Below are 22,942 nucleotides of genomic sequence, written 5' to 3'. Positions count from 1 at the left end.
TGAGCACACGTTCCCTGTCCTGAAGGGCTGGGCAGGTCCTGAGTGAAGCATTTGCCTCCTAGAAGAGGCTGTTGGCAGGAAGGTGAGGGGAGGCTCAGCAAAATGTGAAACGAGAAAGCCCTTGAGGTGCTTGAGCGAGTTGAGAGAAGGGAACAGAGCTGGGGAAGGGGCTGGAGCACAGGCATTATGGTAGCTCCATGCAGGTGACAAGTGCCCCTGGGTCATTGTGCAGCATTCTGAGCTGCTCTCAGCTGCCTGCCCGAGCTCTCAGGCTGCTGCTTCTCCAGGCTGATCTGCAACTCCCCGCACTGTCCATGCGGTCCCAGCCTCCTGGGCTGGAGCGCAGGGTCCTGCAGTGCTGCGGAGGAGGATCTGGGTCCCAGCTGCTCCTCAGGCCCTGAGGACCGATGCCAAAAGCAGTGCAGCTCCTCCCAGCCCTGGTGTTAAGTACTCTTTCTGTCAAACTAAACCCAAATTTTCTTCTGTGTGCTCAGTGCACCCGTGTGCATCCTTCGTCTGCAGCTTCACAGAGCTGGAGTGGTTAGGAACCAGGTTTCAGGTCCATGATCCTACCCACAGCTTGTGCAAACTGGGCACCAGGGCAAGTGTCGGCAGCGCTTTGTCGTTTAACCACTTGCTTCCCCTTTCATCTTCCTTCCCAGCCAAAGGGCAGATTCTGCCCCCTTCACCCAGCCCGTTTCGTCCTCTGTGCTTAACCCAAACGTCTTTCCCTTGGCAGCTCCATGGAGATCGGCTTACCTGAGGGCTTCCCCAGCCTCTCCCACTGGCTCTACAATCAAACTGACACCGTGCTCCAGGGCTTAGTGAAACAAGGGGACCCTCAGCAGGTCATTGAATACTCTCTGGCCCTCATCACCATCTTAAATGAGGTAAAGCAGTGCTGTCTGCCCGAGAGGGGCCTCCAGAAGACCTTGCAATCATGTTCTTTGGCCAGGTTTTGTACAGTGATGTAGGGAAGTGACTAATGCTACGGTTTTTCATGTAAAGCAGTGTACATGCATGCTGGGACCTGGGCTGGAGCTATTTTCGTGCATCAAAATAAGTAACAAGCTCCAGGAACACAAAGACCAGGGAAAGCAGGGGAGCTGCAGAATAAAATGGGTCTAGAGAAGGCAGTGGCCTGGGTGTCTCCCCTGCAGCTGCTTTTTTGCCCTCATATTCAGATAGTTTTTCCTCTTTACTGCCAACCTCAAGTCTAAATGCTGAATTTAGAAACAGAAATCTTAGCCCAAATTCCCCACCTCCTTCAGGCTTTCCCTGAGCCAACCACCGGGGCTGGAAAGTCCCTGCAGCTGCTCTGGGTGCTCAGGAGACCTCCCGGCTCTGACTGTGGAGCGAGTGCTGCTTGATCTTCTGCCTGCAGAAAAGGCTCCTAATCCACAGTGCAGGAGCATCGTCCTCCTGGCAGCATTCACTTCTACACCTGCCTAAAGCAGAGGCCAGTCCCTTCATGTGCATCTCTATAGGCAGGGCAGGAATTTTGGTCTATACTCCTGCTTCCCTGCCTGATAAAAGAGCTTCCTGGGGCCAGGGTGATGCCCCTGAGCACAGGCGGTGTGCTGAGCTGGATGAGGCTGCACAATGCTGTGCTACTGAGCTTTCAAGTGCGAGGCTGTTCAGATACCTGCTTGGGGAGTACAAGTGAAATTGAGGAAGTTCTACTGAAAAACCATCTCATTAGGTCACCCTCTGGGGAGATACAGAGTGCAAGGGAGAGGTGATTTCAGCACAGCTCATCATCCTCTGAAGCCACCAATACGTTTCCTCACTCTACCTGATTTTATCCCTCCAGTATGAGCGGTCCATGCTTCTGGAACCCGAGACTGGGAACGAGTTTGAACTCCGGACCTGGACTCGAAACAATATCACAGAAACCCTGAACTCGCTGAATGTGAACACAGTTGACGACATCCAGCAGATCTCGGCAGCCTTGGCGCAGTGCACGGTATGTTCCCCGTTGCTCCTCCAGCTCCTCAGTTCTCGTTCTGCCTCCCTGTCTGTCTCCCCCACACACGTACCACACGGAGGGGACAGGTATCACTTGTTGATATCATTCAGGCTGGACGTGAGGAAGAAATGGCTGCCCCTGAGGGTGGTGAGAGCCTGGCCCAGGCTGCCCAGAGAGGTGGTGGATGAACCATCCCTGGAGACATCCCAGGCCAGGCTGGACGAGGCTCTGAGCAAGCTGAGCTGGTGAAGATGTCCCTGCTCATGGCAGGGGGGGCACTGGGGGAGCTGGGAAGGTCCCTTCAACACAAACCATTTTGTGATTCAGTGATTCTGTGATCATTAGGGTTTCTGGAGTGATGTCCCAAGTGGTGTCAGCTCTGCCTCTCACTGTGCCACCCATCTGGCAGGTATGGAGAAGATGATAAAATGGATAAGATGTGCTGGAAGACAGCACCTAAGGACTCTGTGCTGTTTCTCTGGCAGCAGCCCTGCTGTGGCAGCTTGCTGGCAAGGACATTCCTCCACTTGCAGATGGAGACTGCAGGAAAGGCCTTGACAGACTGGAGAAGCACTGGAATAAATTGCTGGGGGACTCACAGAATCTCCAAGGACAGGCTGGGCTCCTGTCAGGAGTAACACAAGTAGAGCCGGACCTGCCTTAAGCCAGGGGACAGTGCCAAGGCCTGACGTTCCTTCCAGCCCCATTTCTACCATACAAGATCAGAAACACAGCTCCACTGCTAAATGGAAGTGCTTTTTCCCCAGCCAGCTCCCAGTTTCAACTCCCCAGTGCTGGGGCTGCTGCCTGGTGGATTTAGGAGTGGCTTTGTGTGTTTTGTCAGATGGGCAAAGGGAAGAGAGCCCAGCTATATAATGTGCTGGGGCTTTGGTGCTCAGCCAGGCAGCTCTGGCACGCTCTTCCTCCCACATCTTTGCTTTCAGGACTGGACTCCAGTACCCCAGCCTTGGCATCACCTTCCCAGCCAGGTCCGCGGTCCCGCTTGGTGGGAAGGGGACAGACAATGCATCCCACCCCCAGAGTCCCCACTCTGCACCTTCCTCTGCTTCAGAGGCTGCAAACCTCCAAAATCACTTCGTTCGTCTTTGTTCGGGGGTTTGGGGTTCGGCACATCCCATGCTGGTGCTGGGTTGGGTTGTTTCTGTCTCTCCCACGTGCTCGTGCCTTGTGACTCGATCTCACTGTGGAAGCTCAAATCTAGAAATAGAATTTTTGTTCCAGGGGAAAAGCTGACGTTCCAGGATTAGTTTGTACTCTGGATTGGAATGGAAAGCTTAGAAAAACAGTAATCTAGAATTTCCCCTGTGGTCGAGACTAGTGCGGAGTTCACACATTTCCTTTCCTGTAGAAGTGTCAATCAGTGCTGATGCTTTTTTTGATTTTACCTACAGGGGAGAGGAAAAAATAGAATTGATTTCTCCTGGAAGGGAAAAGGGGAATCTCATTCTTCTGAGTAGATTCTCCTTCCTAAGCAGCGTCTCCTTTGGTGGTTTCTCCCCGTAACACTTTTTCTTCCCCACCTCCTTGGTACCTGACTGTGCTTCCTGAACTCCAATGCGCACAGTCTGTCCTCGCTTCTCCTCGCTTACCAATAAAAGCAGAAAAGAGGGAACTCTAGACCTGCAGATGCTGTTTTGATTCTTCACCAGAACGTATGGTGAATCACATCTGAATCCTATGATGATTAGAAGAAAAAAAAAAAAAGATGAATAAGAGCTAAGAGCGGGGTCGTGGTAACAGCTTCCATGTGTTGCCTCAGTCCCTCCCATCCAGCCCTGGAGAGCGCAGGGAGCTCCAGGCCATGGCTGGAACATTCTGTTTCTTGGCCACATGTGGGAGCAGAGGGAGGGACATCCATCACGCCTGAGTGGCAGGATCCCTCCCACAGCTCTCAGGAGTGTTTGGACACCAAAATGGATTCGGTTAGGGATAAATCTTCCTTCCATTGAAGGCAGCGGAGTGGATGGAGGAATCCTATCCTGCTCCTTCTGGTGGAGTTCTGTAGGAATAACGTGGTGGGTGCTTGTGAGGGCCAACAGCAGGAGACATGCTTGGTCCTTACAAGTGAACTCCAGAGAACTTGAATTTGCTGCTCTTTATTGCTCTTTCCAACCCTAATGCATCCTCCAGGCGTGTCTGCCTGTACACTGGCCGGTTGAAACGTGAGGGGAGGTGAATGTCCTGGAGACACCACCAGCGTCTTGCCATCTCTTGGTGTGAGTGGAGCAGCCGTGGGCTCTGCAGTCCCTCCCCGGCGCTGGGAAGAGCAGGGGTGACTTTCAGAGCGAAAATGGTGTTAGAGCGAATGTGCTCAGGTCTCTGCAGGGCTGAGCCAGCAGAACTTCCCACAGCTGCCCTCATCTTTCTGGAGTATTCCTGCTGCATCAGCCCTTGTTTCCCTTGGCAGGTGGTGAGCAAGGAACTGGTGTGCAAGTCCTGCCTGACGAGGACCTTGAACAAGCTGGAGACCATGATGACCATTCTGCAAGGGGAGACAACCCAGGGCACGGTGACACCAACTGGCATCGCCGACAACATCCTCAACATCACAGGTCAGCTTTGTCCCCGCAAGGATGGGTGACAGGTGACCAGGCGGAGGACACAGGTCTCCTGTGCAGGGCGCTGAGCTGAGGGAACCTTTGCAGGGTTTCTGCTGAGCCGTTTGAGGTTTGGCTCACACTTCCTCAAGCTGTTAGGGAAATCGTATCTAACATTTGGAGCGTGGCACCCCAGTACTTTCTTCTCCCTGCACTTTTCCCAGGGTTGTCCTGGCTTTGGCAGCTGTCCCTGCAGACACTTCAATGTGACAGTTGTTAATGAACTCACTAATACTCTGGGGAATTGTCTCTTCAGTAAACAATGAGTAACAGCTATGGCTTCCAGATGCTTGCCTTCCTGATTGCAAGCTGAGGAGGTTTCCAAACTTGGCTGGGGCACCCGTAAACACTGAGTGGAAATTCCCACCTGGTTACCCTGGGAGGATGCAGAGGCACCTTTTTTGCACTCCTCGTTAAGCATTTCTGAGTGTTCTCCAGTTTATAATGCAAAAACATAGTAATATATATTTGCTTTATCCATTCCTTCCCTGGTTCCCAGTCAGCTCTACTATTCGCTTCACAGGAGGAAAATAAAGCCTGTTGTGATCAAGTATTTACCACCAAATCTCATAGGTCAGCCGAGAAACTGCAGGTGCTGCTGACAGTTCTATTTTTAGCTGTGGGCTACTGAAAACTTCCAGTGTGTAGAGTTACAGTGAGAAGAAGACAGTAAGGAAAGACTTGTCTGATTGTTTTGGGAAGGTGTCAGATGTTATCTAGACTGTACCAGTTATCTTGGCTGTTTACCAGTTCCTCAGTTTGCACCTTTATTTCTCCCCTGGCAGGTGACCTAATTCACCTGGTCAATACGGTTTCACAAGAATCCAAGCCCCAGGAGCTGCTTGCTGATTCCAACAACTTGCTGCTGGCTCCCAAAGCCTACAACCTGTCTTCCAGCCTGATGCGCATTCTCATGAAGTCTAGAGTGCTGAACGAAGAGCCCCTCGAGCTGGTGGGAGGAGAAATTAAGGCCACGGGCAAGCGGTCTGACCCCTTTAACTTGCTATGCTACGAAAACACACCAAACTGCCAGTTCTCCATTCCCCAGGCGTTCAATACCACCCTCTCCAACCTGACAGATGTCATTCAGGTCATGTTCCAAGTGGACTCCAACCCTTTCCCTTTTGGCTACATCAGCAACTACACCGTGTCCACCAAGGTGGCCTCCATGGAGTTCCAGACCCACAACGGGGTGCAGATCCCCATCGGGAGCCTCGACTCAGAGAAAGCCATCACTGTGATGGTGTCAAACAACACAGACGCTGACAATCTCTCTGCTGGCACTGAAATCATCGAGGCGAGAACATCTGTGAACCTGATTGTGACAATGGAGAGCAACAACAGGGAGGCAGGACTGCACTTCCAGCTCACCTACAGAGTCCTGAACGGTAGCGCAGACACATCCAGCTCTTAATGCTCTTTCCAATTTCTTCTTGTGGCAGAGGAGGGCTGGGTGCTGCAGCAAAGGAGAGCAGTGTCCAGACAGAGCTGCTGTGGGAGGGGGTGGCAGGTGCAGCCAGCAGTTTCCACACCATGTGAGTGAGGTTCTGGCTGCCACGGGCATTATCTAGTCCCCAGTGTGAGCCTTGCTCATGGATTCTGGCACTGAGAAGCCTTTTGCTCTTTCGAGCGCTTCTGTTGAGCCATGTTGGCACTGGAGGGAGTTTGTTCTGTCTCTTGGTCAGGTACAGCGGCATCCAGAGCCTTTAGCTCAGGGATTCTCTGAACTGCAGACTGAGAGGGCAACTGGAAAACCTTCTCTCTCGACTTTCTTCATTCCCAACACTCTTCTCTGAACATCCACTGCTGGCTGCAGGCTTGTGGTCGAGCTCTCCCTGGTATTGATGAAGCACCTTCTGTTTTTTCTCCCCCTCCCCATGCAGATCACTATATTGCAAGTGAGCCCGAGCCTTTCATCATGGCTTATCTCCATCATGAGCCAGAGCCCAACGAGCACAACTGCAGCGCCTCAAAGAAAATTGGCCTGGATGCCCTGGCTGGAAATGACCACAAGCTCTACACCTTCTTCACCTCCCCCCGGTAAGAAAAGCCTCCCTCACAATCCCTGCCACCCACAGGCTGTCCCCTGGGGGTACGTGAGGGATGCTCAAGGCCTTGCCGTGGCTTTTGCCAGGCTCTTTGTTGGGCTGGTGCTGTTCTGGCCATGCACAGCGCTCCTCTGCTCCTGCACCCCAGCAGTGGCACCTCTTCTCACAGAATCACAGAATCACAGAACGTTAGGGATTGGAACTCCCTCCTGCCCAGGCATCTGCTGGTGCAAAAGCAGCTCAGTGCGCTGGGATTTGTCTTTCTGATTCCGCTTCTTAGAGCTGAAAATCCCGTTCCCTGGGAGTTTCCTGACCCTCACCCAGGGCCTCTCCTGCTGATGAGTCTCCCCCTGCCACCCTTTCTCTGCTCCCTTACCTGGTACCTGCTGCAATCTGTTGGTTACGTGCCCAGACTTGCATCCTCTGAGCATCCAGATCCTAGAGCTGCCCGTGTTTACCAGGACTCCCTCCCCAGGGGACTCTGCCCTTTGCAGATTCAGGGGTTGCTTCATGCAGCTCATTAAACCATTTCGTGCAGCAAAGCACCACTGGTGTTAGCCTAGTTCCTGAACACAGTGCACCCTTCACAAAAGCACCGTTATCGTCAGAGCTCACCTTCCCAGCGTGTGACGGGAGGAGAACACAGGTTCCCTCAGGAGCCCTGTCCTGCTGGCCTACTCCTGGAGCCTGCTGGGGCTCATTAATGTTGGGGTTTGCAGCAAAACTCTCTTGTTTTTATCAGAGCAGTCATTCTTGTAACTTCAGCTGCTGCTGCCTTGCCCAGGAACGCGTGTGTTCGTGCCTCGTGTTATTTCTGAGCCGTTATTGGCATTATCTGAGAAGAAAAGATAGGCAGCTTGGGAATAGGTGGGGCGAGAGTGGAGCCACTGGTTGTGTAAGTTGACACAGCTTCCATGGCTGTTGGTAACAGGATGCTCAAAGAGGGATTAATCGTCCTCAAGAGCGAATCTGCTCCCAGCCAAGAATCACAGAGTTGCCATGGAAGTGTCCTGGGGGTCGGTGGGACACGGGGAGGGCATGCGAGCTATGAGAGGATGTGCAGTGTAGTGCTCCAGGTGCTGAAACCATACAAAGATAAACTGTAAGATAAAAGATAAATTCTAAGTAAAGTGGTCTGTAGGACCCCGGAATTTCTGCACAGCCAAAGGGCGGTGTAAGCTACACCACTTTCACTGGGCTTTTCCTCATCTGGGGAGAACTTATTGTGGCCTTTCAGTGCTTAAAAGTGGCCTGCAAGAAGGATGGGGACAGACATGTTAGCAGGGCCTATTGTGATAGGACAAGGGGTCATGGTTTTAAACTAAAGGAGGGAGATTCAGGCCAGACATGAGGAAGAAGTTTTTTATGCTGAGGGTGGTGAGAGCCTGGCCCAGGTTGCCCAGAGAGGTGGTGGCTGAACCATCCCTGGAGACATCCCAGGCCAGGCTGGACGGGGCTCTGAGCAACCTGAGCTGGTGAAGATGTCCCTGCTCATGGCAGGGGTGGCACTGTGGGAGCTGGGAAGGTCCCTGCCAACCCACACCGTTCTGTGATTCATCGTGTGCTCACTTCAGCAAGTGAGTTAAGAATGTCTCCTTGCTGTCTTTCCATTTTCCAGAACTGATGACGCCATCCAGAAGTATTACTTCAACATCACCAACCATTTCAGCTGGTCCCCAGTGGAGGTGACGCTGGGGCTCTACACCTCCCTGTGCCAGTACTTCAGTGAGCAGGAGAAACGCTGGAAGACAGAAGGGATCATCCCGCTGGAGGAGACCAGACCAGACCAGGCCGTGTGCTTAACCCAGCACCTCACCGCCTTCGGAGCCAGTCTGTTTGTTCCCCCAAACTCTGTCCAGTTCATCTTCCCTGTGAGTAACACAAAGCAGAAGTTGTGCAGCGTTGCCACACTCCGAGCAGATTGTTGTCACCTGGATGAAAGCCTTGGGCTCCCCTTGGCTTCACATCCAAGGTGGGCCATGGCTGAGATGTGCCCAGCTGAGCTGTGCCTAACTTCCAGACCAGCACAAGTACCTGAGAGCCTTGGGGAGCTGCAGATGCGCACAGTGTGCAGAGGGGCTGTGTCCTGCTGTGAATCCTGCTGCTAAAAACAGCCCTTTGCAGATGGCTTTATCCTCTATTCTGGACACCTGGCGGTGTGTTCACGCCTTAGGGAGATGCCGAGTGCTCCTCCCAGCTGTCACCCAGCGCTGTTTTATCCCAGGAGCTCTCACCTGCCAGCTGCTCCCTGTCTCCCAGGGGTACCTGGGCTCTTCTCAGCCGCAGGTGTGATGTGCGGGGGGCAAAGAGCTCTTGGCAGCTGCTGCAGCAGCTTCAGCCGCCACTGTGCTATGTTGCACATGGTCTGGGCAAGGACGGCTCTCTATTTGCACATGGTATCACATCTGTGATGATGATTGTAGCCGGGAGGGAGGCAGCACAGCTACTGGGGAATGGGTGTTCCTTGTGGGGAAGGAAAGTGCCTTTCAGCTTCTTTTCTTTTAGGCTCCAGGCCCAGGTCTCAACTACATCGTTCTGCTGACGTGTGCTGTCTGCTTTGTGACCTACTCGGTGGCTGCACTGATCGTGCACAAGCTGGACATGATCGACATTAACCGCGTGGGGGTGATTCCCTTCTGCGGGAAGAACGGGCTGTACAAATACGAGATCCTGGTGAAAACTGGCTGGGGCAGAGGTTCAGGTGAGTCCACAGACTGCTCCTGTGCTTGGTTCCTAGAGTGACGTGTGCAGTTCCCCCGAGATCTCAGCTCAGTGCATCATGCACCGCATGTTCCAGAGCTGAGCTGGCGTTTGGGGCAGTGCTGAGCCAGTTCAGGGCTTCCCACGGCATCCACGGGGTGTTTTTTTTTGCAGTGATGAGGCAGGCCAAGAGCTGTGGAGAAGAGCATGCTGCCCTGTTGCTTGCTTTTGGGGTGGGACAGGCAGCTGCTGCTGGAAGGAACCACCCAGTGTAGAAGAAACCCCCAGTATAGAAGTTCCCCCCACTTTCCCTGCCCAGGCTGTGGTTGCAGGAACAGCCCAGAGCCAGTGCCTGTTCTCACTCCTGATCCTCCTGCAGAAGCACCCTTGTGGGCCCTTCAGATGGACCATTTTGCTCTCCCCCAGCATCTATCACTTTGTTCTGCCATCTGAATATTTCCCAGCGGCGTGAGAGCCGAAAGCTTGGCTGGGTTTGTAGCTGCAGCTTCCAGAAACATCACCCTGGCCTTGGAAATCGGGGCAGTTGGGTTGTGGAAGCTCTAAGCAAGGGCAGAGGTGGAGTGTCACTATGTCACTGCCAGAAACGTGGTCCCATTGATCTTAGCATAACCACTGGTTTCACTGGGAGCAGTTTTCTCCTGAAGTCACCCCAAGGCCCATCCAGGTTGAGCAGGTGGACCAAGGAGCATCTGATAACTGGTACTGGAGAGAAGCCGAAGGAAACAAGTCTTTCAACCACTTGGTGGAAAAATCATCCAGAATAAACTTCTTCTCCTGTTAGGGTGTTAGCAAGGCGAGGAATGTCAGGTTCAGCCCTGCCAAAGAGGGGAACCATGAGCACGCCAGGGTCCGTGCACCAGGCCAAGCAGAGTATCTGCCTTCCAGGCTGTGTGGACAACTGTCCCTGGGCATGGGGTGGCTCTTGAGGACATTCCTTCCTCCCAGCTCTCCAGGTGACCCCTCTGAAGGGCCACTACATCTGGTGGCAGGTCGCTGGCAGGCAGGCAGGGCTGGGGAGTGGATCCGTCTTGGGTGAGTGTCCCTGACTGAGCCTTGTTAACGCTGCCAGGTACCACGGCCCATGTGGGCATCGCTCTGTATGGCGTGGAAAATAAAAGCGGTCACAGGCACCTGGATGGAGAAAACGCTTTCCACCGCAACAGCCTTGATGTGTTCCAGATCGCGACAGAGCGGAGCCTGGGCAGCATCTGGCGCATCCGCATTTGGCACGACAATAAAGGTGAGACACAAGCGGGCATGGGGGTTGCGGCAGCACATCCCAGGTCAGAACCAGGCTCTGCTAGACTGCTACCTGGACCTACAGCCTGGACTAACCCTGAGGGGTCACCATGGTGACCCACTGGCTTGGCAGCAGATTGCTGGGTGGGGACATGGAGATTCTGTCACTGGGAGAGCTGCAGACTGCTCAGCTGTAGTCCTGTCCAGACACGATGCAGTGTGTGGTGACAGCGTCTGCAAATGTCCCTGCAGCCTGGGAGGTGACCTGGCTGTGCCAAACCTTGCTGTTGGGGACCGTGCAGCTCCCACTGATGACAGTGTCACACGGAAACTGCTGCCGTCCCACAGAGCGGCTCTTGTGTTGCCCTCTTGGCTTTGCAGGTCCACCCAGGGAACATCTGTTATAAAACACGTTTCTTCATCTCTTATAGGACTCAGCCCCTCTTGGTACCTGCAGCACGTCATAGTCCGGGATCTGCAGAGCAGCAAGAGCTACTTCTTCCTGGTGAATGACTGGCTGTCGGTGGAGAGCGAGGAGAATGACGGCATGGTGGAGAAGGAGGTCTATGCTGCCAGTACGTGCTCAGCCCAGGGGTGCAGGGCTGGGCTGGCCGAGCAGCGTGGCCGTTCTCATCACCTTGGGGAAGGGCCCACAGCAGGGGACAGCAGAGGGACCACAGAGCCTCCACACTGGCTCCTCACTGCACTGCTGCTTGGCACAGCCAAGTGCTCCACTGGGTCCTTTGTGCTGGAGGACAAGGCAAGGACCAGCAGTGCAGAAGAGACCATTAGATTGGATCTTGGGAACAATTTCTTCCCAGAAAGTGCTGTGGGGCATTGGAACAGGCTGCCCAGGGCAGTGGTGGAGTCACCATCCATGGAGGGGTTAAACAGACACGGAGATGAGGTTCTCAGGGACACGGGGTAGTGCAAGGGTAGGTTAACAGTTGAATGTGATGATCTTAAGGGTCTTTTCCAACCAAAATGATTCCACAATTCTATATAGATGCTGTGAGGTCTGTTCTTGAATATCAGTCTGCAGGAGGGACAGTGACAGGCCCAGCCAGGTCCCCTCGGTGGTGCAGCTGGCCCTGAGCATCTCCCTCTTTGTGCTCAGGTGACACAGACCTGAGGAGCTTCTCCCGGATCTTCGTAGCCGAGTTGCAGCGAGGTTTCTTTGAGAAGCACGTCTGGCTCTCCATGTGGGACCGTCCGCCGCGCAGCCGCTTCACCCGTGTCCAGAGAGCCACCTGCTGCTCCCTCCTCATCTTCCTCTTCCTCTGTGCCAATGCCGTGTGGTACGGCATGGTGGGGAACTTACACCTCAGGTGCGCTGGCCCGTGGTGCTCTGGCCTGTCTCTCACGTCCTCAATGTCCCCCCTGCACTTCTCGTTACAAAGGGCAGGACAGACCTTGTATCTGCTGGGAATTGTTGTCTTATTTGTGACCTTGAGTCTGCCCTTCCTTTCCCAAAGAATCAGGGACCAAGGGCAACCCTATCAAGCTTCCACCCTTACCTGGTTTTGCTGTGTCATTTCTTTGCACAGCCCATGCCCATTTCTTTCTCTGCCCATCCGAAGTGCCAAATTGGGCAATTTTGTCTTATCTGGCAACCCTGAGTGCTCCTGCTAACACCACTCTCCAATTTCTCTTGATTCTCTCCAGCAATGGGGCTGTTTCCAACCTGATCCCTGTCAATGTGGACACGGTGGCTGTTGGGCTGGTGTCCAGCGTGGTGGTCTACCCTCTCTACCTGATCATTTTATTCCTCTTCCGGATGGCTCGCAGCAAGGTAAGGAGGAGAAGTGGTTGCAGATGGCTGTGATGCCACCAGATTTGTTCACCTGGGGCTGGATTCTGCCCTGTGTGGTGTGTCACTGCTCCAGCTGGTCTCTGCACCCTCCCAGTTGTGTCTCCGTGCATGGCCAGATCCTCACCCTTCCCAAATCTCTGCCTCCCTCTCGAGCTGGAAGCAGCCCTTGACCTTGGAGGGATAGGTCACTGCCTGGATGCCCAGAGAAAGCCCAAAAAGGCAGATTTTACAAGCTGTTTAGGCACTTGCTCCCTTTTGATTTGCATCTGTGATAGGTACCCAAATGCTGTTTAAAGGTTTGACCCTTTGCTGCATTGGCAGGAACTTGAGAGCTGCTCAGCAGAGCGTTGCTAATGAAACGCCTGCCCTGGGTACAAACTCAGCTATCTGAGCAGAGCTGGGCTTAGACAGCTGTGAAAGGATTAGCTGGGGATTTAATGACTAGTTAGACACAATTAGCAGCCCCATTAAGTACTGCAGCCAGCTGCTTAGTGACTGATGAGCCGCAAATGTGTCTGATATTTCTTGTTCCTGTGGGTGCTCCTTGCTTTATTGGAGGCTGCAAACTTCCTGGTGGCTTCCTGGGAGCTGGTACCTGGGGTGGCACTGGGCTGTGGTGCCTGTGGGTGCAAGTGCTTGGGAGGTGGGGGAGGATGTGCCTGTGACTGCTCCCAGCCCTGCTGGGCAGAACTGGGATCCCACAGCCTGAGGTGGAGCTTCTGAGCAGAACAGGGAGCTGATGGGAGCCACTGAGCATCAGGGCTCTGAGCCACCGTGATGTTGTCATCTCCATCCCTCCCCTTTCTGCTCAACCCTCCTGCAGGTCTCCATCAACCACACCCTGACCCACTCAGACCAGCAGTCCTTGGAGATCGACAACTACCTGGACTCCTCAATCCTGGACAGCTCCTTCCCCACCTTCCCAGGGCTCCGGGCAGAGGTAACCTGCTCCCCACCCCAAATCTGGCCAGGGTGTGTGTGCTCCCTGGCACAGACATAGTGTCCAGCCACAGCTGTGAGTGCAAGAACTGGTGCATTCGGTTGCCTTTAGCAAATACCGGAGATGAGGGAGGGCCCCAGCACTCTGTCTGCACCCACATCTCTGCCCCAGCTGGTCCCGGGAGCTGAACTCAAGCTGTTTCCAGCCACTGCTCCGTCTCTCTGAGCGTGGATCTTCCCTGGGCGTTATCTAAAGGAGAGTGGGCTCCTGGGGCTGTGGACCCATGGCTAATGGCAGCTCAGGCTCCAAGTTTCCAGTAGCTCTTGATGTTTTAACAGAGCACAAAACAGTGTCATGTGCCTGAAATGCCTTTGCTTTATCCATAGGCCTTCTCTGAGCAAACCAGAACAGATCTGTTCTTGGAGGACTCCAAAAGGTGAGTAGGTTTTTGGGGATGGTGCAAGTAGGAGTTTAGTTTTCTGCTTTGGTATGCTGAGGTTTGTGTTCCCAGAGCTGTTCCTCTCCTAGACAGCCCCATGCCCTAGTCAGGTGCTTTTCTCCAGCTCCCTGTCCCCATGCCCCCTTGATGGCCCGTTCCTTTGTCCCCACAGCCTGGTGCGCTGGCCATCCAGCGAGGCCCTGCTCAGCTGGCCAGACCTCCTCAGCGACCCCTCCATCATGGGCAACACCATCCAGAAGCTGAAGAGGGGCCGGGCCAGCCGTCACCTTGGCCTGGAGGCCCCGTTGGCAGCTGAGGAGGACAGCTTGTCGCTTGGCATTCACCAGGGACAGCCTCGCTATTTCTCTGCCTCAGGTGGGTGTGCAAGGAGCATTGTTCCGTGCCAGGGTTTGAACGCCCCAGGGATGGGAGGATGAGCAGCCGGGTCCCTGGGAACTCAGCTCTGGAAAAGGCAGAAGAGCAGAACCTGCTGTCATCACCCTGTTTTCAACGGGAAAGGCAGAAGAGGAGGGTGGGTCGTGTTTTCTTCATGGGGATTTCAGCCTGGGAAAGCAAAAATGCTGCTGTGGGTCAGTCCGCAGCAAGTGGTCACCGTGTTGGCAGGCCAGTAGCAAGGAGAGGTCCCCTGGGATCTTAATGTTGCAAGTGAGCAGCACTTCTGCACCGGCTGCAAGAGCACAGTGGGGCTCTGAGCCGCTGTACGTGCCTGGAGAAGGGGAAGAACTTGGCCTCCTGTACCAGCAGTTTGATAGAATCATTTTGTTTGGAAGAGACCCTCAAGATCATCAAGTCCAACCATAATGTAAATCTAGCACTACCCCATGTCCCTGAGAACCTCATCTCTGTCTGTTCAACCCCTCCAGGGATGGTGACTCCACCACTGCCCTTGCCAGCCTGTTCCAATGCCCGACAGCCCTTTGGGGAAGAAATTGTTCCCAAGACCCAACCTCCCCTGGTGCAGCAGGCCAGGCTCCACAGACAAACTGGGGGTGGACAGGAGCTAGAAGGCAGGCAGGAGGGGAGCAGGGCCTCCCCCTGGCCATCCTCCTCCTCAGCTCACAAGTGTGGCTGAGCCCGCGTGGTCAGAGCCACCCCTGCGCGGTGCTGCCTGCTCTGCTCCTGCCCAAGCCATTCACACTCTCTCCCCAGACGAGGATCTGATCCGGCAGATCCTGGCAGACGGAGCCAGCGGCATCTCGCACTCCCAGGACCTCGGGCCGTACATGAGGGCTGACACAGATCTCATATCAGGCCTGTGAGTATTTGGACAACTGAGTATAAGCTAATACTTATAATACTTGAAATAATAAGGATATTCAGGATAAGCTGGGCCAGTGCATCCTGTCCCTCACCCTCCTGCCCAGCTCTGCAGCAGCTGCTGGCACCTAGCCCCAGTGAGCTGAGATGTGCTTGGGGACCTTGCAGATGCCTGGGTCAGCCTTGTGACAAGTCCCTGTGTCCTTACTGGCCACGATCCCTACAGCACCCCCAGCCAGAGCTCCTGGAGGGCAGTGCCAACCTTCCAGAAGCCACCTAGAATGTTCACTTAAAGCCCCAGATGTGTCTGCAGAGCTTTGTGGGCTCCTGACAAAGTGCCCCGGCAGCCTGGGCTGCTCTCAGAGTGCTTCTAACCTGTCTGGGGCTGTGGCACTGGTGTCAGCACTGGAGTGCAGCCCACCTCAGTGCCAGAGCCCACTGTGGCACGGCTCAGCAGTGTCACCCCTTCGCCTTGGCAGGTCCAGTGTGTTCGGGGAGAAGGTGGAGACTGTCATGATGCAGAAGCTGAACGACAAAGGCCAGAGCGTGGCAGCTCCTCCCAGGGACATCAGCAGATCAGCCAGGTCCACCTGGACAGGTACGAGGGTCACAGGGCTGTGCCAGCATTGGGGGGGATGTGGGAACAGAGGGGCCATTGCACACAGCAGCACTTGGGAGGCACAGCCAGGAAAGGAGAATAAAAAGCCTTGGGAAAGGCTGCTCCCCAGCTTGGGATAGATTTGCTTTTTTCCTGACAGCTTCTCTTGGAGTCTGAATCTCAGTGAGCCACCACTTGTTGTGTGACAGTCCCTCCCATGCACCCTGGGGAAGCTCCACTTGCTGCTTCCCCTGTTACTCTGCCCGGCAGCCGTCAGCCCATCCATCCATCCATCCGTCCTTCCAGCAGGAGAGTCAGTCTGTACATAACCAGAAGGGAGAGGGAGTCAAACACCAATAAAAGTTCAACAAGCAAAGCAAAACAAAGGAGAAGAGACTTCCTCCAGGGTCACGTAACGTCAGCTGGGCTGGCGCAAGGCAGGGAGGGGCTGTCGATCCCCGCAGGGTCTGGGGGGTGACAAGTGCCCAGGTGCCCTGTGGAGCAGCTCGGTGTCGGTTCTCATAGCACAAACTCTTGGCTTCCCCGGGGCAGGGTGCTGCATGAAAATCGGACAGACCAGCAATCCTCTTGGGTCTGTTGAAATCCAGCCTTTCATCTCATTTGAGGAACGGCTGTAGTATCTTTGTGCAGGTGTTGGGTTGCAGGAGTGGCTGAAGGAAGCTGCACCAAGCAAGCCCAGGGCAGAGTGGCTTGGCAGTTGGAATTTAGCCAGAGCAACAGATCTGGGGCTTTTCCTGGGTTGGACAGCAGCACCTCCAGCCAGGCTGAGCCTGCCCAGGGTCCTGGGGCTCTGAGAGAACGTTGGGAACCCATCCCACCTCCTTCACCTTCCCATCCTGTCTGCAGTAGGAGGCTGGCTGTGTGTGCTGTCCCTGCGCAGTGGGACATGGCTGGGACAATCCCTCCACACTCCCCAGGGCTGGTGGCAAGTTCTCTGCTGGGATGAGTGCTGTGCTCAGCCTGTCCTGTCCCCACTGGGACCCTTTTGCAGTCAGGTTTATTCTTGTTTTCCCTCCCTCCTTCCAGTTGCAGACCAAACGTTCAGGAAGCGCTTGCTGCCAGCCTGGTGCTCCTATCTGGCTCACGGCATCAGCCTCTTGCTCTTTGCCACCTCCGCGGGTGTCTCCGTATGGATCGGTGTGGGCTTTTCCTCCAGCGTTGCCCTCATGTGGCTCATCTCAGGGATATTCAGCTTTTTGGCATCTTTCTTGGTCTGGGAGCCCCTGAAGGTAAGGATACCACAAGGACACAAGCACGTATCTGTACACGTGTGTATTAGCTGTAATTAACAGCTTGTCCAGACAGTAATCAAGTCACTGTGCGAATGCTCTGTCCCATCTCCGTGTCTCCATAGGAGGAGAAGGCTGCACAGCAGCTGCAGGAGAGGCAGTGCCAGTGGCAATTTGTTTTAGAGGTTAGGTTGCCACTCCCAGAGCTGCTCAGCAGCCATGTCCCCCTCACTGGCTGTGCTGGAGGGTTTCTGGTGGCACCACTGTCCCCTGGCCCTGACACCACGTGTCCCCCAGGTTCTGCTGGAAGCCCTCTACTTCTCACTGGTTGCCAAGCGCCTGCACCCAGAGGAAGATGATACCTTGGTGGAGCATCCATTTGTGGAACATGTTTCTGAGAAGATCAGCAAGGTCCGGCCCCCCCAGGGCTTTGCCCTGTTCCAGGCCAAGGAGGAGGCCAGGAAGGTCAAACTGCTCCACAGAATGCTGAAGGTGAGGTGTCCCAAATGGTGCCCAGGGCAGGGGGAAAGGCTCCAGGAGCTGAGACACAGCCTTGCACGAGTCCTCCCAGTCCATCTGTGATCACCTGAGCTAGTAGGCACATCTCTAGTCTCTGCCTCAGTTTCCCCATCTGTACAAGACTGACAGTGACATTCATCTGCTCTGTGAAGCTCTGAGATCTGAGGTGGATGGAAGGCAGAACCATCAAGGGGGGTGATGGGGAGCAACTGGTGTGTTTGACCCTATAATTCAGGTGTTTGAGGTTAGGGCAAAGTTTGCAGTGACCAGTAGAAACCAACTTGCACAAGAAAATTCATTAATTGAGTCTTGTGAAAGACATTAACTCCCCACCTAGGAGCAGAAGTTTCCATCTCTTGTAGCTCATTCAGCACTAATCCCCTGCACTTGTGCTTGGAACACACAGCTGCTTTCACCGAGTCAAGTTATTTTTAACTGCGTGATTTACCCTTAAAGGATGGAAACCCCCAGAACTATCGTATACAAGCTCCCAATGTATAGGAGCTTGTACGGGGAGGTTGTGCAATGCGTATCAGCTTAAACATCTGGTGCCAGCCTGGCTGCTTTGAACAACAAATGTTGTTATGAGCCTGTGGTCTGGGTTTCATTTTGAACTGCTTCCTATATGGAAAAAGAAAGAACAGCGAGGTTTGGGTCCTGGTCCTGCATGGCAGGCGGTGGGAAACCCTGTGGGATTGAGAACTGACACCCTGTGCTCAAGTGTGATCTGTTTCTCCTCTCTTTGCCAGAATTTCCTCATTTACATGATGTTCTTGCTGGTGATCCTGCTCACTAACTATGGAGACGCCTCCCGCAACAGCAGAGCCTTCCTTTTGCGCAGCTCCATCAAGCAGCAGTTGGGCAGCAACGAATTCCTCCGCATCAAGAGGTACTAGATCACAAAGGACCCGGGCATGGGGCAGAACCAGATATTTAATCTCAGAGTAGCTATGCAGGGCTGGCTCTGGGGCTCCTGCTCCAGCTGCTCCCGTAAGTTCTTGACTGGGGAGCACTGGTGCCTCTGGTGGCAGACACAGTGTGGCAGTGAGCATGTCCCTTTTTGTCCCTGTGGTTCTGCTACAGGGACCTTTAGGGGTTGAGAGCTTTAATTTCTTTGAATTTTAATTTCTTCCTTAGTGGGAAGGGTCTATGTGAATTACAGGTGTTTATCTTTCTCTATTTGGTTAAAAGGACACAAGTTTGCTCTGTCTCTAGAATTTACAGCTGTAGGGTTTAGCCATAAACAGAGTCATGGGAACCAAAAATAACATCTCGTATAAATACAGAGTCCTTCCCTTCCTTGCTCTGCACGTATGGTTTAACTGGGTTAAATTTTCCCAGCTGGGTTTCCACACCGCTGGGAACTCCAGCGTCCAGGCTGACATTGGAACGACTGCCTGGGATCAATGGTGTCTTTGTACCCGGCTCGTACAGACCTCTTGATTCTCTGTGCAAATAGATGTGACTTGTCTGTGCCACAAAGTCCAGAAACTTTGATTCACCACCATATGAATCGGGAATGATTACAGTGAACTCGCTGGAGTTTTGGGTGTGAAAGTGGTGAAAATGGTGAGAGCAGAGCAGAATCTGCTCTAAATATCATCTCTGTTCCGTTGTGCTGCCACAGCCCTACTGCTCTGATCCATATCTACTGGGATGGATTTAATCGCCTTTAGCTCTTGCATGTCAAATAAATATTGTCCTGGCCCCAGCGCTTGGATGGATGGAGGTGCTGCCTCTGCCCTGCTCCGGGAGGGGGGCAAGCCGGGGTGACCTCCCCAAAACTCCGTTGGTCATGAGTGAGACATGCAGGGCCAGCCCTGAAGCAGCAGCTGCGGGGCTCAGCCTCTCATGTCTTCTCCCCATTGCAGGTCAGACCAGTTCTGGGTCTGGATGTCCCAGGTGTTCCTGCCATACCTGTACAACAACCGCTCGGCGCAGGAGAGCTCCAGCACAACGCTGGGGACAGCGCGGCTGCGGCAGCTCCGGCTGCAGGAGGGTACGTGGGACAGCGACCACAGCTCTGCTGTCACAGCGGGGGGACATTCCTGGAGGGACAAAGTGGCTGGGGCTGGGTGCAGCTGGGGTTGGATGGAGCAAGACAGAGGTTCTGGAGGAAGGTTTTTCTTTGCAGCACATGTATTTGTGTGTCTGGTTCTGCTGCCTTCAGAGACAGTGAACTGGGGTAGCCGCTTGTGGGGATTTACACTGAGGAGAGAGGGTGACGTAGTTGTCAGCCTGGAGAACAGGAGCTGAGAGGAGACCTTCTGATCTCTGAACTGCCTGAAAGGAGCTTGGAGATGGGGGTGTCAGGCTCTGCTCCCAAGGAACAAGCACCAGGAGCAGAGGAAGGGGCCTCAGGTTGCCTCAGGGGAGGTTGAGGTTGTATCTTGGAACAATTTCTTCCCCAAAGGGCTGTCGGGCACTGGAACAGGCTGCCCAGGGCAGTGGTGGAGTCACCATCCCTGTAGGGGTTGAACAGATGTGGATATGAGGTTCTCAGGAACATGGGGTAGTGCCAGGGGTGGGGTAACGGTTGGACTTGATGATCTTGAGGGTCTTTTCCAACCAAAACAATTCTGTGATTTTTGGAGGTGTGACTGGAGACATGGAGGGGGCTTGTACAGAAGGGAGCTGTGCCCTGGTACTGGCCTGGGCTCCCCTGGGGTGACAGTGTCACTCTCATTCCAGCCGAGTGCCAGCGCACGGCCCAGGACGTGCTGCACAGCCTGGACACGGCTGCCGGCAGCAGCTGCACCGACCCGCGCGGCTTTTCCACCACAGACTACGCAGCTGGCTGGGAAAGGGCAGCCGTGAATGTGACGGCAGCATGGTCCTACTCACCACCCGACCTGACAGGGTAAGGAGCACCTGCACCTACACCCCCTGCTCCATCTGCCAAAGACATTGGTTTTAAAGCAAAATAAATTCAGGCTGGACATGAGGAAGTCATTTTTGCCCCTGAGGGTGGTGAGAGCCTGGCCCAGGCTGCCCAGAGAGGTGGTGGATGAACCATCCCTGGAGACATCCCAGGCCAGGCTGGACGAGGCTCTGAGCAACCTGAGCTGGTGAAGATGTCCCTGCTCATGGCAGGGGGAACTGGGGGAGCTGGGAAGGTCCCTCCAACCCAGACTGTTCTGTGATTCTGTGATTGCATCTTTTCACTAAGATGGATCAATGCACTTCTGTAATTTATCTCATGAAATAAAGAATGAGGCAGCTGTGACCCTTGGATGTGCAGCACAGGGGTCAGGTCTGCATCTGTACCCTTGCTCCTGCCCTGCCATGTAGGAGAGCACACCGGTGGCTGCTCTGTCCCCATGTGTCACCCTGTAACTCCTCATTCCTCTGCAGGGTCTGGTACTGGGGTTACATCTCATTCTACGACAGCAGTGGTTACGTGCAGGAGCTGGGGACTTCTCTGGAGGAGAGCAGGGCTCAGCTGCGGTTCCTTCAGCAGCACACCTGGATTGACAACATGTGAGTGTGGTGGCGTGAAGGACACATCCTGCTGTCACCCGATGCGCTGCTGGGCTGTCGTGGGACAGAGGGGATCGGTGATCCCACTGAACTGTGACACCAGCCCTGGGTTGGTGTTGTCCAAGTGCCCTGAGCTGCTTTTCTCCCATCCCCAGGAGCCGGGTGGTCTTTGTGGAGCTGGTGCAGTACAACCCCAGCGTGGACCTGCACGCTGCCATCACCCTGCAGCTGGAGCTCCTGGGGACCGGCCGGGCCATCACTGCTGTCACCGTCAGCCCCTTCCCGCTGCTGCGGCTCAGCGCAGGTGTCACATTGCAGCTTCTCATGATGGTCAGTGCAGTGCTGCCCACCGACCCTCCTCTTCCTCTCGCTCACTGCACGGAGGGCTTGGGGGACTCTGCCTGAGGCCACTTGTCCCCACACCTGTCACCGCTTCACTTCCAGGCCTGAGCAGCACACAGAAACATCCCTGGTGCTGCTGGAGGGGACGAACATTCCTCCTGTCCGGCAGCATTTCTTGGTCTTGTCTCGACCTCTTTGCTCCCTTGAATTTGTGCCTGTCACTGTGGGAACTGGAGGTTTTTGTTGTTCTGTCCTCAACGGGACATCGGCCATGTCCCCAGGGACCCTGCCGGGGTTCTGCCACCCTGTCACAAGCGCATGGGATGTGGTTTGGGGAGCTGCCCTGCCAAGGCACAAGGGAACAGTGGGGCGTGGATGGGGTGAGGGAGGCAGGGAAGGACTCAGGGTGTGCTACAGATGCATAGATGAGGTTCTTAGGGACATGGGTGGGTTGGTGCTAGAGTTAGCTTATGGCTAGACTCCGTGATCTTGAGGGTATCCTCCAACCACAATGATTCTCTGATTCCAGCCGTGGGCTGGCAGAACTCAGCTCAGTACGTGGGGTTTTGCTGTCCCGTGGTGCTGCAGGGTCCCTCGTGCAGCACAGGGCTCGGGCATTGCCCTCTCCTTCCCTGGTGACCTCTCCATTCCTCCCCCAGGTTTTTCTCATGATGTTTGTGGTCTACTTTGTGGTGTCCGAGTCACTGTCCATCAAGAAGGAAGGCCGGGCTTACTTCACCCTGTGGGGCAACTACGGCCAGTGGGTGTTCATCCTGCTGAGCACCTGCACGGTGGTGGTGCACCTCAGCCAGGCCACCCTGGCTGACCAGCAGTGGCTCAAGTACCTCAACAACCGCAAAGGCTTCACCAACTTCTACCAGGTGGCCATTCTCAACACCGTCTTCAGCACCTTGGCTGCGTCCCTCCTCTTCCTCCTGACCATGCAGGTACGGAGAGGGCTGAGTGGGTGCAGCACGGGGACAGGGATGTCCTTTGCCAGGCTTTGGTGCTCCTGTGCCAGCTCGTCAGCCCTGGGCAGTCCCTCAGCAGGACTTTGCAGTAAAACCAAGTGCAGGAGTGTGGTCCTGCTGTGCAGGCGCTGGTGGAACGTGCTGGGGCTGCTCCTGCATCCAGACCCTGCTGCAGGACGGGGTGGGGGCAGCGCGGCCACACGCTCCCAGGCAGCTCTGCTGTGTCTCTCTCTGCTGGTGGGTGTGGAAAGGGCTGGCAGGGTCTGGCAGCAGCCTCTGCCAGGGGCCGCTGTGGTGACACCATCCTCTCTGTTGGTCGCAGGTTGCCCAACAGCTGCGGTTCGTCAGGCAATGGTCTGTCTTTGGGAAGACCTTTCAGAAGTCTGCAAAGGAGCTGGCCGCCGCGGCGCTGGCGTTCGCCGTGCTCCTCCTGGCCTACGCACAGCTCGGCTTCCTGGTGAGTACCTGCAAGGGCCGTGTTGTCCCTCGTTCCTCACCACGCCATGACTGTGACCTCCAGCCTGCGCAGGGAGCCTTGTCTGCCACAGGCCGGCTGGCTTTGGGCAGGGGCTGTGTCTGTGGCCTGTCCTTGTCACCGACCATTTCTGGGCTGCTCCTCAGGGCTCATGCTGTGCAAGATGGAGTAGTGAGTATCGGGGGACAGGAGGTTATTTTGCCACAGCTGGCGTTGGATGGAGCAAGACAGAGGTTCTGGAG

The 22,942-nt window shown here is 54.8% G+C and overlaps 1 protein-coding gene across 3 annotated transcripts in view; it reads left to right on the top strand.

Moving 5' to 3' along the window:
* PKD1 (polycystin 1, transient receptor potential channel interacting) overlaps positions 1-22,942 on the top strand; it is an 87,627-nt gene that overhangs the window by 59,285 nt on the left and 5,400 nt on the right. For 2 of the 3 annotated variants that reach the window (XM_082064196.1, XM_082064195.1), the window contains exons 20-44: positions 740-890; positions 1,814-1,966; positions 4,398-4,542; positions 5,373-5,975; positions 6,471-6,627; positions 8,254-8,506; positions 9,141-9,336; positions 10,426-10,596; positions 11,027-11,170; positions 11,713-11,923; positions 12,261-12,387; positions 13,232-13,348; positions 13,735-13,784; positions 13,960-14,162; positions 14,958-15,063; positions 15,545-15,663; positions 16,711-16,913; positions 17,211-17,405; positions 18,182-18,321; positions 19,304-19,431; positions 20,124-20,292; positions 20,787-20,912; positions 21,068-21,242; positions 21,914-22,201; positions 22,548-22,682. In XM_082064196.1, the coding sequence (XP_081920322.1) occupies positions 740-890; positions 1,814-1,966; positions 4,398-4,542; positions 5,373-5,975; positions 6,471-6,627; positions 8,254-8,506; positions 9,141-9,336; positions 10,426-10,596; positions 11,027-11,170; positions 11,713-11,923; positions 12,261-12,387; positions 13,232-13,348; positions 13,735-13,784; positions 13,960-14,162; positions 14,958-15,063; positions 15,545-15,663; positions 16,711-16,913; positions 17,211-17,405; positions 18,182-18,321; positions 19,304-19,431; positions 20,124-20,292; positions 20,787-20,912; positions 21,068-21,242; positions 21,914-22,201; positions 22,548-22,682 (4,465 nt within the window). Of the gene's footprint in view, positions 1-739; positions 891-1,813; positions 1,967-4,397; positions 4,543-5,372; positions 5,976-6,470; positions 6,628-8,253; positions 8,507-9,140; positions 9,337-10,425; positions 10,597-11,026; positions 11,171-11,712; positions 11,924-12,260; positions 12,388-13,231; positions 13,349-13,734; positions 13,785-13,959; positions 14,163-14,957; positions 15,064-15,544; positions 15,664-16,710; positions 16,914-17,210; positions 17,406-18,181; positions 18,322-19,303; positions 19,432-20,123; positions 20,293-20,786; positions 20,913-21,067; positions 21,243-21,913; positions 22,202-22,547; positions 22,683-22,942 lie in introns of those variants that run through there. The other variant, XR_014185284.1, reaches the window with a different exon arrangement.

The sequence above is a fragment of the Streptopelia decaocto genome (genome assembly GCF_964273445.1).
Source record: "Streptopelia decaocto genome assembly, chromosome: 13".
Classification (NCBI taxonomy): Eukaryota; Metazoa; Chordata; class Aves; order Columbiformes; family Columbidae; genus Streptopelia; species Streptopelia decaocto.
Note: the sequence above shows the minus strand (reverse complement) of the source record. Positions and strands in the feature narration are given on the sequence as shown.